This window comes from Triturus cristatus, chromosome 8 (assembly GCF_964204655.1).
Source record: "Triturus cristatus chromosome 8, aTriCri1.1, whole genome shotgun sequence".
Taxonomy (NCBI): domain Eukaryota; kingdom Metazoa; phylum Chordata; class Amphibia; order Caudata; family Salamandridae; genus Triturus; species Triturus cristatus.
The window spans coordinates 191734520-191752623 of record NC_140591.1 but is presented as its reverse complement, the minus strand read 5'-3'; the positions used below and the strand labels follow the sequence as shown (position 1 = coordinate 191752623).

The following is an 18104-nucleotide window of genomic DNA, read 5'->3' as shown; positions in this document are numbered from 1 at the left end:
AGACTCTGTCACCTCTGCTTGCGGGTACCTCTCAACTAGAATCCACTTTCAGATTCCACCGGACACTTCCTCCTTCTTCAGCAGTGGCACTTTCCTGAAGTCCTACATTGGGTTCGACAGCCGTTTCCAACACCACATATGCACCCAGCTTTCCTGGTATAGGTAACTTGGGTTCTAGGGTATTCACGGGCAGGGTGGCTCTCCAACTTTCTTCAGGGTCCACTGGGAAGGCGCCTTCATCTTTAAAAATCCAAAAGCAACTTACACGTAGACTTGTACGGAGCACGCAGTCGTGTTTCCATATTGCACATGCTCTAAAGTGGGGTTCCTAGTCACTCACCTTGGGTGGTTCCATGGGTCCCCAGTACTTCTACGTCCTCTCGACATTGTCTTAATTGGATTTATGGTCCTTATACCACTTTCTTAGTATATGGTTCGGTCCTCCCCTGGGGCCTGCTGTGTATTCTGTGCTATTTACTGTATTTCTTTGCTAAATATTGTGTGCATTGCACATATCTCCGGGTAGGAAAAAGCTGTATGTGTTAGAGAGTATTATATAATAAATACATATTTTCTCAATACTTTGTGTGGTTCTTTTTCACTTAATCTGTACTATAAGATTGCATTCCGTTAAAACAAGCTGCTTTACACTCTTTCTGGACTAAGCCTGGTGGCTGCTCTCCACAGTTACCACTTAGAGAGCTTTCAAAGGTTGTCTAAGACCTCCTAAATCACCATAAGGGTTGTCTGGACTGGTGCAAGGTGTCCACTTACATAAGTGTACATCATATAGCAGGCCAGCTTCTCACATACCCAAACTGCTACACTTATTTCAGGGACTCCCTATTGAATTGGACTCTGAATTTCTCCTGGCAGGGCGAACCCTAGTCATTCAATTTATTTGCCAAAACCATGGGGCGCACCTTCTTTACACTTTGTTACGCCTATCCAAATCGTCGGGGAGCTTAGGCCTGCCAGACTTTCATTTGTACTACAAGGCATCACAGTTGAGGGTGATTCCTAAATGGTCTGCTTGTGAGTCAGATAAACACTGGCTCCATATGGATAGAGCGATAGTGGGGAGATATATCTCGGATTTGCTGTAGATGCCCAAAGAGGAGCACCACTCTAATGCATATCTCAGCACCCCTACAAGGACCACTCTCAGGGTTTGGGACAATGGGAATAGAGCGGCCTCATGGACGAACTCCCCCTCTCCATTTACTCTGATTCACTATAACCCAGCCTTCAACCCAGCACTCCAACGTGGCCCCTATGATGCCTGGAGAGATTGGAGCCTGTTTGATGATCGCCGACCTATTCCACAATTGGGACATTTTAACCTTTGTGAATTGTCAACGGGACTTCTGACTACCACCCACCAAATTCTTTCACTATAATCAATTAAAATATTGGGTGCTTTAACCAGAGGTATGGGTGGCTGCAACCAGGGAGCTTACTGCTATCTAGAAATTTGCTAGAAGGGGGAATAGCACTTAGGGATGTATCTCCTTTCTCTATGCACTCTTGTTAGACCCTTAACACACCCTCAGACCAGGACATAAGGAGTTCTGGGAGCGGATCCTCGGAGCCCCATCCCAGAGACATAAAAGCGGATCCTGGGAGCCCCATCCCAGAGACATACTTGTTCAAATTGTGGAGAGATATCCCTCGGTTCAATCACTCGACGGGTAAGGGGGAGGCTCATTATAAGCTATTATATGATTGGTATCTATACCCAACCAAACTTAAAAAAATCTTCCCTAACTCGTCTGATCAATCCTGGAGAGAGTGCGGTATTACGGGGGATTTTTGGCACATTTGGTGGCATTGCCTGACCATTTGTCCTTTCTAGACCAAAGTTGTGGCCCAAATTAAAGATATTTTGGGGTATCCAGTGCCCGATAATGCCAGTATTGCCCTTCTGGGGCTGAGGGAAGGTTCTCTTAAACCTCAGGAAATTAGAGACCGGACGGTAATGTGGCTTTGTCTAGGGGCAGGGAAATTGGCTGTGGCTGCCATGTGGAAACGTAAAGAGGCACAGGCGCTGACTCAATGGCATGCAAAGCTACGGCATGCGATTACGATGGAGCATATAGTGACATCCTCTCTGACACATATACACATTTTGAACACGTCTGGGGACCTTATGTGACCTAACTCTCTACATGCCTACCCCTATGCACATGTCACACTCGAACAGGGGCACTGCATCTCTTGCAATTTTAAGGGTCCCCACCACTGGTGACTTCTAGAGCGCTGGGTGATCCAGGCCCTCTTCCCTCGTACCCATTTGATGCTCCTTCCGGGAGAGGTGTCCAAGTCTGCCTGCATCATCACAGATGTCCGCATGTACCACTTGTCAGTTAGTTAATGATTTATGATTTGGGTGGCGGGGGAGGGTAGAGGGGTGGGGTTTATTTCACTTTATTGGTTTTACTTACAGTGTGGATGCTTTGCTGACTATTGGAAATTTGGTTGATTCCACTCAAAGTAGAAACTGTGTATCCAAATGGCAATATTGTACTGCGAAAAGGATTATGCTATATGTGAAACTTGCACTGTATGATTGTTTGAAAAATAAAAAATAAACAGTTTTGACAAAAAAAGAATTGAGACTAGCACCCTCTCGCCTGTGTATGGATGGGCTTCGTAGAGTGCGAAAACAATATACAGAACGAATCCTCAGAGCCAATCCTCTCATATCAGTGCACTGGTGAATTCTGCAAAGAACAGACCAAAACGCCTGTTCGAGGTTCTCGCACCAACTATAAATCCCTCCACCACTCTTGAGTCATCAGTGGCCCGCTGCAACAACTTTGGGGATTTCTTTGATAAAAAAGTTAGAGACATCCATATCTAGCTACTCACTAGTGAACCCCCAGAAACTGAGATTCTACCATGCAAGGCACTGCATCATCCATGGTCATCTTTCTCCCCAATTTCTGAACGAGACCTAAAACGGACAATCTCCAAAGTAAAACCCTCAGGCTACCTTCAGGACGCCATGCCAGGTTTTATTATCAAATCTCTTGCCACATACATCTTCCCCCTTGGACTAACATAGTCAACGCCTCTCTTTAAAAGGGCCTATTTCCAGAATTACTAAAAGTGGGTCAAGTCTCTCCGCTCTTGAAAAAACATTCTCTCGACCCAGGGAACATGAACAACTATCGCTCAGTCTCCACACTTCCATTTTTTGGCAAAGTCACTGAATGTTGCGCAGGTGTCCCAACTCACTTCACATATTCGAACAAGCAACCTTCTAGACAATCTCCAGCCACCAAAATAACACTCAATCATTCAAAGGGATAGAGCTGCAGGAATGGGGATTAAACACTGCTATGAAAACAATGGAGAGTGAAAAGAAAGAAGATCCACCTCACCTCTGTCTAATCCACCTATGTCCTCACCCATTACACTCCCTATGTCTGTTTTTTGCTGTTTTTTTGTGTGAAAACCTCATAGTTAATTCATTAATTCATGGTAAAGTGGGAAAGAAAGTGCTAGCTACCAGCTGACAATAAATGGCCAACCAGCCATCGCTCCTGTCTAGACCGGGCAATTCCAGGCAAGTTCAAGTCCTGTGCACGCCAGCCATAAGACTCAAGCAGAAAGTAGCACCAGCAGATACCAAAACTGCAAAACTACTGCAATAGTGCTAGATAAAAACAATGCTGCTGGGTGTAAAAAACAACAGAACGGTCGCACTAGTTGCACAGGCCAAGCTCACCATGCTCGCTGTGCACGCCAACGTGCAGCTGACCCAGAAATCCGGAGGAGCCAAAGCTGGAGATGGACAGCAGGATGATACTGGTGGCGTGCGATGTGGAGACAGACCTTGGCATTGTACCACATTGCTTCTCAGGGCCACAGGTAAGCCTCTCTCACTGATTGGCATTGCAAAATAGAATTTGACATCTCAAAGGTGGGATTCTTTGAGCCTAAGGTAAGGCCCTCTTGGCATTGCTACCATTCTGAACACCTAAGATTCCTTAAAAGGTGAAGACTCCACCATTAGATCACACAAGCCAAGTCCAAAAGTAACTAAGACCTGGAAGAAGAGAAGACAGGCTTGAGCAAGGGAAACTCTATGGAGCGATCGTGTTCACCAGAGAATAAGCCCCCCAGAGTCCAGTCTGGGGGCAAGTGCTCCTTCTCGATAAGCAAGCAACTTATCAACAACGCGTAGCGCAAAACTTACTCATGTACTAACTTTTATCGTTTTGGTCTGCATTACCTGGTGATGGACCGGTTTGTGTTCCTTCCCAGAATCAGCCCCTTTGTGTATTTATCCTAAGCCTTTCACTCAACCCGTATGATGGTCAAACATCTGAGTTCAGCTCACAGAGGTTGTACCTGGATGTGGGTGGTGGTTGGTGAGTTTCTACCCATGTGTAAGTTGGAGGTAAGAAAGTCTGTGACCCACAACAAGGCATCAGCAGCCACCAGCTGTTATTTGTGCCACGGGCTAGTCATGAAAGCAACCCTTGCTCATGCTGATAAGGGTTTCGCTTTTGGTGGACGCTTTTACCTGTCAACAGGTGTGGGGCTCTATTATGGAAGAATATATAAAAACATGCCGGGTTCCATCATGCAATTAAAGAAACAAGTTTCTGAAGGAAACTTACCAGGTTGACCAGAAGGATGAAACTAAGAGCAGGATGACTCACGGTGAGTGGGCCAGGGACACAGAACCCTGCACATCACATGCCCAAATACATTGGCACATTGGCAACACCCAGAGGACTAGGCACTTCTTCAAGTATCCACAATTATCCTAGGTCCGGACATATCTTTAAATGCCCAAATAGTGCCTCAGATTCCCAGGCACAGCTATCAAATCCCCACACTTAGTTTAAAATGCCCCGGCACCAGCACATATTCTAAGCCCCGCCATCATATGCCTACGAATTACCAATAAATGCAGAAACATAAACATCAATAGAGTACATGGTAGTTCATCTGGGCCATGGAGTTGTTTGCAAATAATCCAGGTAACCTTTCTGACTGTGAAATATATTATTCAGTTGTGTTGTCTCCTTGTTTCTCACAGTGCGCAGTGCCCCTTACAGCAAGATTGTTACAAACACCCTGAAAATATAAGTCCCAGAATTCACTGGACACCCCCTGACAATCTCGCCTGAAGCAGCAGCCAGCCGGCCACGAGACATGTTTACCAACAGAGGTGCACGCATGGACATACACCAGAGAGTTCAGGCTGCCCTTTGCCTGTACTTTTACTTTGCTCGTAAATCCATTAAAAAAATCTGTCAGAATACAACGCAATAAAATGTAAAAATCTGCACTGCCAGGCACTTTGATATGGGATCACTTTCAGCATTAGGGTACCAGGATCGCATTTGCAGCGTAGTTAGAACCAGTGAGAGCAGGTCTCTCGCGTCCCCCTGGTTCGTACCCGAGTAGCTCGTCCGGCACACATTCTTGCTCTGCATTCTGGGGCTTGCAGTTCTCCTTATACCATTATAAAACGAGGAATGCCAAACAAATAATCTGGACTGGCTGAGCTATTCAAGCACTTGCCTGGGATGTCTAAAGATAGAATTAGGGGGAGGGGGTACCGGAATATAAAAGTTATGCGTATTGCCATGTGCTAATATAGTGTGAATAAGAAGCCCGACTTCTACCTGAGATTGCAGCATGTCTGATTGGCAAGCAATGGGCAACAGGTGATGTGGCAGTCTTTGATTGACAGGGTACTCAGATGAGCCCTCCTCCTGTGCCCGGGGATTGCTGGACCTGAGGTCGTAGGGTATAAGGTCACACCCTGTGGTACTTGAGTCAGGGCTCGCAGGTAAAGATGGCGGCTGTGAGTGCATGCGGGGTGTTGCTACTACTGGTGTTATGTAGTCTCAGACCGGTTTTTGGTGCTGAGGTGGCAGCGCGGGAAGCAGTGCTCGATGAAAAGTCTTCCTCTTTGACCTGCGGCCCCCGCGGATTTCAGTTTGTGCTTCCGCCGTCTGCGATCAACGTCTCCTTCACTATGTCTGTGAGAGGTAAGGAGGAGAATTGGAGTTTGGCGGGGGAAGGGGGTTTGAGTGTAGTGAGGCACTAGGAGGGTTGGTGGAACTGTGCATCCTCTGAGTTTGAAGTCTTAGGTGGGTGTGTTTATGTATTTATATATTGATCACATGTTAGGTTCCTTGGTAATCCAGTGTTCGCTTTGTGAGAAATTGGTGTGTTGGTGATATCGCTACAAAGATGTAATGCAGTGCCACATCTGTTGGCTGCTCCTATATCACACGTGGAAAATGCTGGTTTTACATTGCCCCTTATAACTGCCTACAAGTCCCAGAATGCTGCATTTGGCAGATGTATTGCGAAGGTGTTGCATTTGAGTAAATGTCGTACAACCTCGTTATGGCTGTTCTCATTCAAGACTTTGGGGGGGGGGGTTCACAATGGATGTGTTCACTGTAAATTGACCTAATCCAGAGGAATGTCACAATAGGCTATCTTCGCGCTCACAGCAGGCCTGTATGTTAATTTTCGTCGTGTGTGGGGGTGGGCGGGATGAAGCTCTGGGTCCTCCCGTCTGTTGCTGTCCCAGGGAAGTCCGGCTGGCTGAAGCTCCCCCCCCCCCCCCCCCCCCTCCCTAGGACGCGTCCTACTGCTGCTTTTACACGGCAGTGGCTCTTGCTGAGGTCTGTCCTTGGTGTTACCGTCTGTCGTGGGCTTCTGTGGCTTCATGTTGATTGGAGTTTCTTCTGTGGGCCTCGTGGTGAAGTTTGTTTTCAAGCTGGTAATAGTGATTGGACAGAAGCTGTGGTGGCATCTGATGGTTTGAAGAGCGGTGCCTGACCTCTGTTCTGTTCCCCAATGTCCAGATCAGGCCGGGCTCTCTCATGCTCTCCAGAACGACACTGACTGCAGGACTTGGGTTGGTCGGCGACCAGATGGCTCTCTAGTCATTGGAGCGGACTACACAGGGTGCTACGTGAGTGCGCAGGTGAGGAGCTTTGTAACCTAAGGAATCCACCACCAGCATGCTAGGGCGTTATCTTGTTTGCTCTCTCCATTCTTTACTTTCATCCTCCTGGGTGGAAGAGTTTCAGACTCACTGGGGGCATAGACTGATCTTTCCATGATGGGGGAGGCAGCAGGGATTGACTGTAGAGAAGTGTACACCTGTGATGGGTTGATGCTTCAATTAATCTTTGCCACTGGTAATTCCTTGGAGCTCCGTTCTATTGTCATATTGCACCCCATGCCACCTGCAAATCAGTCTTGACCCTGCGCCAATAGGAACAGTCCAGTGTTTACTGCCAGGCCCAGTCCTCCCTGAACTGAAACGCAAGCATCACAAGACCTGTTCTATTTTGACTGGGGCTTGTCAGTTGGGTGCAGCTTGCTTTCCAGTAGCGCAGTGACATAACCTGGTCCTGGGAGGATGCGAGCCGTACAATCTCTCCTCTTCTCCTATAGGATGAAGAGTATGTGATGACCCTGGAGGTCACGGAGTTCTTTGCGACACAGAATGTCACTATGGAGCAGCGCCTGAAGTGCCCAGCCTTGCCTGGTGAGTATGAGGTGGTCTCTGGCAGTAAGCGCCTTCAGAGGGGACTACGGTCATCGCTGTTGTAACTTGAACCGTCTCTCCTTGTAGCCATGGATGCTCCCAGTCCTGATGTCTGCTCTACCGTCACCAGAGTAGACCGGCTGCTCTGTGGCCGTCTGCCCATCACCCGGACTACCTGCCAAGAGCTCGACTGCTGTTATGACCCGACCGATGGCTCCACCCCGTGCTACTTCGGAAAGCCAGGTTTGAGTTTAATTGCTTTCTAGTTTGCAAGCTGCTTTCTCTGCCTCCCCGATAGACCTCTGGTAGACATTTGTTAGTGGTGTTTGGGCTGAGTCTACAGGCTGTCATACTAAAATGAGTTTTAGTTACTGCCATATGGAGGCTCTAGTCGCTACATGCCTGCTTCCATAAGTGACATGTAGTTAGATGGAGATTTCTAAAGAGTTGTGATTGAAGATTGCCCTGTCCCGGGATCAATTTCAACTTGTAACCATTGGGCGTAGTGCGTTGGTCAAACTTTCCAATATTAGTTTATAAATGTAGCGGTGCTGCCAGCATTTACATGGGGAAGGATCACATTCTAGCACTTTATTTTTTTTGATCCCTCTAGTGACTGCCCAGTGCACTGCTGAAGGCCAAGCGACCATCGCCATCTCTGCAGACGTTGTGGTGCCACCTCTGAACCTGAGCTCCGTCCGTCTCCTCTCTGTGACCAGTGCCTGCCCAGGACTTCAATCGTATCAAAACGAGGCCTTTCTCTTGTACCAGTTCCCCTTGTCCTGTAGTGGCGTTACCCAGGTGAGTTGATGTGGAAGCCTGATGTAGGGATTGGTGGAAGATTGTGGGGGTGCTACTTGTATTGGAGGCGAATGGCCACCTGGAACTACCCAATAAGCACTTATTCACTCTAGGGTGTTGACTGTTCTACATCCAAGTCTACTGGACTTCTCTAGCCCATTAAAATATGTACAGCTTTACCTGTTGTGATTATTATCGTGCACAGTTAGACTGTTCTGTCTTTCCAGTCCCTTCCCCTCTCCTGCCTTCAGTTCGTGAAGCAACAGGCTCCTGATGATAGAATAACTTCTGTCTTCTCCAAGGTCTCAGTAAACTCTGTTTTGCTTCACCCTGTACATCTCGTCAACAGGTCGATGGTGACTCCACTTTTTATGAGAACAGACTGGACGCGCTCAACAGTGTGGTGACCTGGAAGGGGGCCTCCATCAGCAGGGACAGCACCTTCCGGTAAGGTGCACCTGATGGGTGACTGTACTTGGGGTGGGAAATGGGCACATTTAAGTGGGGTGTCTGTTGGTGTGCGTGATCCAGTGGGGGAGTCCTTCCATGCTATTTCCCTCTTCAATGGAACAACCTGCCTGCAAGACCTTATTCCTTGTAGGACACCCTTGGTCAGGAACTACTTGACCCCAAACTCTGTGCTGTAGACATTCCCACCTGCTCTATATACATGTCCTTTGCTTGTCTTCACCCCACTCTGCCACAAGCTTTCAATCTATTTTACTGAACTCGTTGCTGGAAGTTTAAGAGAAGGGTTTCCTGAGTAGTCCGCTTCAGGGCAAGTACCTTGTTTCATAATAGTGCATGAGCTTCTTGCTACGAAAACAGAGCTGTTTTAGGACTCATTGGTACCACTCATTGGTGGAGTTGTCACTGCATGGCAGTAACTGGTTTGCAGGCCTGTTCTTGGAGGCTACAGTGGCCCTGCTACCGGAAACTCCTCCTTTGATTATTAAAATGCAGTTGTGTGCGTAGTGCATGGCAATAGATGGCTTGAGTCTTAAATCAAGTTGTTGTTGGGGGGGGGGGGGGAGGTGTGTGTGTGTGTGTGTGGTTTGTCGTTTTTTTTTTTTTTTTAAGATCCCTTGAGGGTGGCTTCTTGGCCACACCACCTCCGTTTAGTAAGGAGTCCATCTTATGTTTTTATGTACCAAACCTAGTACTTTCACCTATATTATCCCCTGGAGAAACATCCTTGGCTGTCCCCCACCCCATATCAGTGGTTTGAATCAAAGGTGTTTTTTGTGCTTGTGGATCAGCACCACCGTAGTCACCGGCCAATTCTGCTGCACAAAGTATCTTCGACCGTTGGAACTCTAGTCAGGAGTGTTTCTTATTGGTCATTTCTTACAAACCTCTTTTGAGCAGACTTGTGAGGTGCAATGTCTGCCCATCCTCTAGTCTAGAAGCATAGTTTAATCTGTTCTGGTCCTTGGATCATTTAATGTGTGGATTTTTATTATATATAATTTATTATTTATTCTAGACTGATTTTATTTCAAGCTTACATGGGTAGCCTTTCTTACCATGACACTGGAGGCTCTCCAGATCTGGCTGGCCTCCACACAGGTTCAGAAGGTCTTTAGATCCCTTGGACACCTCTATGGCGCTCTTTGTGCGTGGTGCCCCTACACACTGGTGGCTCTGAGCACTAATGTAAATAGGGGCACAGCTTGTCCACTTGGGTGGCAGAGTCCTCGAAATCCAGGTAGCCTACAGTGTAAGGATAGTTGTAAATGCTTGCCACAGACTGTAGGGGTCTGTACTCCAGCCAGTACCTGTTATGAGTGGATGGCCCCTCAAGTAGAAATACAGGGGCATACAACCTCCTGTCTGGACCTTCTGTGGTACGTGAAACGTGTCTAGGTTATCAACCAGCCATGCCCCACTTGCTTGCCTTGAATTTGTAAACCTCTGATCAAATTGTGGAACGAAGGGTGCAAGGTCGGACCTTGTAGCATTTTCAGTCTAACAACTATGTTGTTCCTCTCCCATGGGTGACCAGCTTGGAGGCTTAAGTCTTCATCTGTGGGGGACCGAACGGTTGCGTTTTCAAACTCCTTCACAGCTCACTTGAAACTTCCTGGGCACCGTGTATCTAAATCTACACACCCTTCCCCCTGCCACCCCCGCTTATTTTGTAAAGAGTACTGGTGCCCAAAGAGCTGATCTAGTGATGCTTTAAAAAAAAAAAACACTTGCACCAAATGCCAAGGGCCTGATTCACAGAACAAACTTAAGACTAAATCCTAAACTTAGTACCATTCTGGTATTCACAGAATGTACCTAGTACTTCTGGTATTCACAGAATGAACATACAACGTTTGCTATTCACAGAATGAACTTAGGACTTTTGCTATTCACAGAATCCATTTACGACCACTAAACTTACGTCCGCACTCGGGCCGGAATTTCCGGGCCCGGAGCGGAATTTCCGGGCCCGGAGCGTAAAGTCCGCTCCGGAGGCGGAAATTCCGCTCTCGGGCCGGAAAATCAGATTTGGGACCAGACTACATTAACTGTGGCCATTGATCATTTGAGCCAAGGGGAAACACCTGTTCAAGTCCCTACCATCCCCCACCATGCATCAGCTGACGCACTCCAGCCAATCCCAGCCAACTGCTCCAGTTAGCCATCATGTTGCTAGTGCCTACCATCCCCCACCATGATCCAGCTGAAGCCAATTAACACTCATTGACCAGCAGCAAAGAACATTTAAAAGCAGCACACAGTGAAGGAACAGGTTTGGCCACACACAGTTTGTATTTGCAAGCAGAGACTGGCTAAGAAAAATGGACCTCCTGAAGAGAAAGAGGAACTACACAGCAGAGGAGACCACCATGCTTGTGGAGTTCATTGTCAGGCACCACAAAGCCTCTATGGACTCCCACCCTACTGCACCAGTGGGACACAGAAGGCAGCCCTGTGGCAGCAATTATCCACTGCTGTCACAGCATTGGGGGAGGAGAGGCGCACTGTCCAGGACCTAAAAAAAAAATGGCAGGATGAGCGGCTGAGGGTAAAGGAGAAATACTCCAGGATTGAATTACAACGGATCCTCCCAGCCGCACACTGTGGACCACGCATCCGCCTCACCCCACTGGAGGAGGATATCCTGACAACCATACACCCCCACTTGGTCCATGGGCTGCCTGTCAGTGACGTCCGCTACGTGGTACCAGGTAAGTGGGATGAAAAGATAAAGTGCATGAATAGAATGTCTGTGTTTCACTGTCAGTGTGAAAAAGGAAGTAGTCCAAAGTGTATAAATTAATCAGTCAGTCAGAGACTCCTGTGTCACCCTCTGTATGTATTTATCAAGAAATAAGGGGAAGGTAGAGGTTTGAGGTTAGGTTCACCCTCCACTAATATATTGATAAAAAAAACTACCTGAACGAGTCAAGTAGACAGGAACCTAACCGGGAAAGACAAAAGGTGTAGGAAACAATTTGATCCTTAATGATGGGATGATTCTTGATATGTTCCAAGACAACCCAGTTGAAGTCATTGGGTGTGTGTCGTTTTATGTGTGTACTTAGTCAGACTTAATAATTTTTATGAATTTCAGCACACCTTTTCTAGCACCGCGCCGGCATGGAGTGAATAATTGTATTTCTTCTCCTTTTCACTTAGCGGCACGTCAGATAAGAAAGTGTGCATACACTTGGGTGTAGTGTGCTCACAAAAATTTTTAGTGACAATTACGTATTACATTATACATTTATATATATTTTTTCTCCCTAATACACTGTTGTTTTGTACCTTACAGACCATTGTGCTGACGTACATTACGTATGTATTCTTTTTAAAAAAACGCATGCCTTATTATTGTGGCATCACACGTATTGCACCTAATGAGGTTGACTAGGAGTGGCAAGTTTCTCGACACTGGGCTGGTCCCAGTGTAGTCCTGACGAAGAGCTGGGGAAGCTCGAAACTAGTTGACCTAAATATATGCTAGGCACACCTTTCCATTACAGTTAGGGTCCCTTGTCATATTACCCCGTTTTTAATTTTTTCAGCTTAGAGCACCAATAAAGTTTATTTTGTAGCCCACTAGCTGATTATTTTAATTATCCCACTCCACCATTACTTCACTTTTCACTACACATAGTCCACAAGTTTCTAGTGCTCCTACGTAACACCGCAAGTCGTAGCACGCCTCAGTCCGTAGAGGACTGGGAGGACCCCTATGATGAAGCATGTCACCGTGGGGAAACCCTGGTGAGTGAGGGGACTATAGAAAGAGAAAATCCTTCCCTTTCTTTCTAAAACGGTGTCATTAAGGATCAAATTGTTTCCTACACCTTTTGTCTTTCCCGGTTAGGTTCCTGTCTACTTGACTCGTTCAGGTAGTTTTTTTGATCACCCTCTGTATGTAGCACTACAAGTCCCACAATCCTTAGCGATGGAAATGGCAAATCCCTCCCCCACTTCAGAAAACATGGCCACTGTCCAGTTGTAGTAATACACCAGCCCGCTAAGTAGCAATTGACAAATCAGCAGAGATGCGCCAGTAACAATGCCACACGCAATCCAACTCTTGTGCAACCGCGGATGCGTCACATTTACAATGCGGTGCACTGTGGCGCTGGGATAGACAGATGGGTGTCGCAACTGATGGCATTAGGGGGATGCTCTGCTGGAGTAGTGTCGCAAGTGTGACGCAACTCCAACAATGACCATGGACCGCCTACACCTAACATTCAGGGCAACTTATTACATGTGCCTCAAGCTGGTTTAAGTTTGCATGGCACCACTCTATGAAAAGTGACTACGTGAAATGCCGTCGATTACAATGCATCACTTGTACGAGGCATAACCAAATAAACACACACCCTGCCTACATCACAGCTGATGCATGTTTAATGTTGCGCAGGACCGCACACCGTGAGGCATCCCCATAGATGCATAACATTGGGAATAAGTCTAAATGTGTCACCTGTATTACCCCACCGCTGTGTAACAGAAGTGACGCAACTGCAGTGTAAATGTATTACAAGGGGCGTGTAAACCTGCCACTAAATATCAAAGAAGTAAATCACCCCGTGCAAGCTTAAAGCACAAAGCAGAAGGTGAGAGAATCATCTGATCCAAAAGTCAGACACCTATTCTGTTGTACATTTCCCACCCTGCCACGCCATTACGACCCCAATACACCACTGCTCCTACCTGCCCAGTCAGCAGCAGTACTGCATAACACTGTTAGCATGCAGAAGAAATGGGGAAATCACAGAAATGTTCCACAAGCACATATTCCAGATGTTTAGTTTTCTCTCTTCTCACCCATTGACACATTCAGCCAGAGCACAGACAACTGCCGCAGCAGAGGTCCCTGCATTGACTGGGAGGAATCGCCACCGTACACCCTCACCGACTGGTAAGTCAAAGTGGCCAGGAGATGGTCAAAATGCATACATTGTCAGGAGTGACCGAGGGACATATAGTGCCCACATATGAAAGTCAACCAGAGATGAACAAATAGCTGCATTACTATTGGAGTAGTCAATGGACATCCACCTTTAGCTAATTATAATTGTGAACAGCTGAAGACAATATATTACATGTCTTGGCTCATCAAACCTTCATAATTGCGGAACATGACATGTTTTACAGCAACAGCCCCAGACCTGGGAATCCAATCCTGTTATCGAGTGCCACAACTACTCAAAAGGGTGCCCCCACTATGTTGTAATGGTGTCTGTAGACGTAATCAATCAAAGTAATTGACTGAAATATGGCAATGACGAACAAGTGAGATCCCAGGGTCATTAGTATTGACAATGCATACACTGTCCACTTTGAATGTTTCCAATATAGATCAAATTCCCAGTCCACACAGCTGGTCATGTACCACTTACATTGTCTGGCGTTTGTGTTGCCCATCAACCAAACACGATAGTGGACCTCACATCAGGATCCGTAGACATGTAATTGTGATATTGGTTGCATCCAGGTAGTGGGCCCATTCGAAGTCATGTGGGAGCAATCATGAAATTACGTATAACACACTTCAGCGACGCTGGTGCCCACAACTGCTTGTGCTCATCCTTTGTGCCAGAAATCTAGTGCATCACATGTGGCTGCAGGAATGTTAAGTAGCAAAACACACTTATCATAGTAGGTACAACGAGGTCCTCCCAGAATCAAAGACACACACTGACTTCTGCTACAAGGTTGGCTGTGACATCTGTTCAGGGCCCACACACTGTTCCCGTGCTGGGCCAAGGGAGGGGAACCCAAGAATATATCAGGCTGACTGCTCATGATATGTGCCTTTCGAGTCCGCCCCGTATGTTGCATGTGTATTACAACACTGTTGTTCTGCATCACAATATGCTCACATATGGCATTTGAACCCATGCAAGATCAGACCCTGGTGGCTAATGAAAGGATGACACAAAATGTATGCCAAGTGAGTGCAGAATGGACATTCAATAGTACCATGAGTCATATGAAGTGACAAACACAACCGGCTTGCAATTCAATGATAGGAAACACCATGATGAAAATAGCATGGCTGAGGCCAACACTGATGCCAGTAGTGTACCTTTGAGATGAATGTAGGGGCTGCTAAGGTGAATCTTCATGCAGTTACACCTGCTAAATGACTAGGCAGAAGAGCAACACGCTAATCCAGTGCAGGCAGAAGGCATCAAAGCCTATCCGCAATGTGTGAGTATAAACCAAATGTTACATTCCGCTTGCCTCCTCTCCTACTGTATTCACATGTATAGGTGAGTGTTTGACATATGAGGTTTGGATGTCTGCTGTAAAAGACACCAATCGTCGTCAGCTAAGTAGTACCATGATCTGGGAAATAGAGTACGCAAAGAGAGGACCACTCAAAGGATGGATATAAGACATCTGTGTTCTCTCATACAAATATGTGTGACTTCATGCGTGGGGAAGCACAAATGAGCAACATCATGTCCCTGACTATTGCAAATCTCACACATGAAACCCTTTCTTACTTGTCAATAAACAACATGAGACTCTGGAAATATGTAAGTCTGAATGGCAAAGGTGATAGCAGTTTAATGGGGAGGAATCCGGGTCATTTATCCCTTCCTATCAGTAATCTTCTCATACATGTGTGTCTGTTGATGTGTCATCTTATTGATGTCACTGCTGTGTGGAGGGAACGGCTGGCAACTGCTGCATGTGAGCAGGTGCCCAAATGTAAAGTTCAGGAGCTAAACATGCTGCCCATAGTTCTGGATTACCCACAAATAGTCATTGAGAATGACATGTTGCCTCAGAGCTACCATCTGTGGATTACCCACAAATAGTCATTGAGAATGAAATGTTGGCTCAGAGCTACCATCTGTGGTTGCAAAATATAGACCTGTATGTCTTATCACAGCTGCTGACCGGATTACACCCCAGCAGCGTGCACCATCCCGGGGACTGAATGACATCCTGGCTGCTGCAGTTCAACCCTCGCGTACCCGTCCTTCAGGTAATTCTGGCATGAGGTGTGTCACTGGCTTCGACTCCAAAGCCATGACAGAGATCCTGATTCCCCTCTGCATGTAATCAGCAGTTGTTGTGTACAAAGTGAAATACAAATCAGGAGTGTCATGTGCCTGTCTGACAATTGGTGATGCAGATAATTGAGAATGTTGTCACTTCCCTCTGCCGCTGCTGGTTCAGGGACAGCTAGGCCCGTGAGGAGACAGGTCCAGCAGGTGACACTAGGGGGGAACACCAAGGGACAGAGTTGTGGCTGGAGCTGGTGAGTTTGCCTGTATCTGTGTAACACCTCAGTGCTATGGTGTGAGCTGTCATTTGTGGTGGTACCCTACACAGGTTACATGATCCTCATCTGTTGATGCAAAGTACAGTTGATACAAACCCTTGTGTTGCACCACATGTCATACCAGGTCAATCCCTAATACAGTTGCAACCTCTGTTCCAGGGGATGCTGATGACGAGGATGACAGGCCTATGACCAGTGCGGGCCGACGTGGAATCAGAGGGGAGAATCCCCTGATCCTCCAAGCTGTGATGTCGGCTGCAAGCACTGCTCAGGAGGAGGAGGATGAATTTCCTGAGGACCTCTACTTGGTGGATGATGAGGACTACATGTCTGACGATGAAGATGCCAATGCGCGATATCGTGCCAGATTGGCTAAATCGGTCAGGGCATCAACTCCTCTGCCAAGCAACGTCCCTAAGCCTCCTCCCAGGCATACCATGGCCTGTCCCCAGACTCGAGCAAACCAGCCACAGCACACACGCATCACAACACAGACATCACTCCCTCACAGTCCTCACGTCCAGGAGCAACATGGTGGTTCCCCTACCCACTCTTCCCTAGACAGTGTATCCCTGCCATCCTCTCCACCATCTGGGGGTAGTACCAGCCCTGTTGTGCTGCCGGAATCCCCTGGGCACCATTCACCTGCCCACAGGCTCCCACCTCCCACCCCCTGCCGTAGGACCTGCTCATCCCATCCATGGCAGACCGCTGCAGAGAGGGCCTGCACCTGGCTGTGATGACCAGTGGGAGCAGGATTTCTTCCAACAGCAGAGCGATGTGAGGCAGGATATTAGTGCCATAGGGGCTACCCTGTCCAACATGTCGGACTCCCTGCAGGACATGGTCCACTTCCCTCAGGCGGTGGAGAGGCTGAGCCAAGTGTTGGATAGGATGGATAGGACTTGGCAGGACATGTCCAGAAATATGCGAGACATGCTATCCATCCAGAGGGAAGAGAGTGCAAGACACCATGCCTTGGCCATGAAGATGATGGAGGGCATATTGAGAGTGAGCCAACCTTTCCCTTCACGGTCAACACAGGGAGGGGAGCCATCATATCTGCCCACAGGACAGCACATCCCCACACCTGTACCAACTGCACACCAACACAGCAAAGGGAGACCTCCACACCAGCGGCCTGAACTGGCACTCCCAACACCACCCCCTGTACAGGCACTCCCACCACCTGCACAACCACCACCAACCCCTGTAGAGGCACTCCCGCCACCTGCACAACCACCAACAACCCCTGTACAGGCACTGCCCCTACCTGCACAACCACCAACAACCCCTGTACAGGCACTCCCACCACCTGCACAACCACCAACAACCCCTGTACAGGCACTCCCGCCACCTGCCCAACCACCACCACCTGTACAGTCACTCCCGCCACCTGCACAACCACCACCACCTGTACAGGCACTCCCACCACGTGCACAACCACCAGCAACCCCTGTACAGGCACTCCCGCCACCTGCCCAACCAGCACCACCACCACCACCACCTGTACAGGCACTCCCACCACATGCACAACCTGCCCTTGTCCAGGCACAACCATCAAGTGTGCATACACCATCTGCCCCAGCACATGTGGATGACCCTGGACAGTCCCTTGGACAGTACCCACCTTCACGTAGGCGGCGCGCCAGACCTGAGCACTCCGAGCGGTCACCCCCCCCCCCCCCCCAACCCAAATTGCGGCGTCGCACTCACCAGCGACAGGAACCCAGGACAATGTGATCACGTGATTGTGTGTGCACCAAATAAACACCTACCAAAAATAAAATTCTGTTGTGTATCATGTTCTGTGTAACGATGTAGGTGGCCTCGAGATGTGAGAAGGTATGTATGTATGTGTGTGTGTGTGACACAGTTACAAGTGTAACCCATCATTGCAACAAGCCATTATGTGCATAGCAGATGACTCACCAAATATGTGTCCATTTTCAGAACCAGACATTCAGAATGAAGTCAAACAAGTGGAAGTTATTAGTATTC

General features: G+C 47.8%; 1 protein-coding gene across 1 annotated transcript in view; it reads left to right on the top strand.

The window, feature by feature from the left end:
* The first annotated feature begins 5771 nt into the window (after nucleotides 1-5771).
* The window catches only part of LOC146801816 (zona pellucida sperm-binding protein 4-like), a 30022-nt gene continuing 17689 nt past the window's right edge, over nucleotides 5772-18104 (top strand). Inside the window, exons 1-6 of the mRNA XM_085624042.1 lie at nucleotides 5772-6017; nucleotides 6849-6970; nucleotides 7447-7540; nucleotides 7628-7783; nucleotides 8154-8341; nucleotides 8691-8788. Of these exons, the coding sequence (XP_085480168.1) occupies nucleotides 5822-6017; nucleotides 6849-6970; nucleotides 7447-7540; nucleotides 7628-7783; nucleotides 8154-8341; nucleotides 8691-8788 (854 nt within the window). The 5' untranslated portion in view covers nucleotides 5772-5821. The remainder of the gene's footprint in view (nucleotides 6018-6848; nucleotides 6971-7446; nucleotides 7541-7627; nucleotides 7784-8153; nucleotides 8342-8690; nucleotides 8789-18104) is intronic.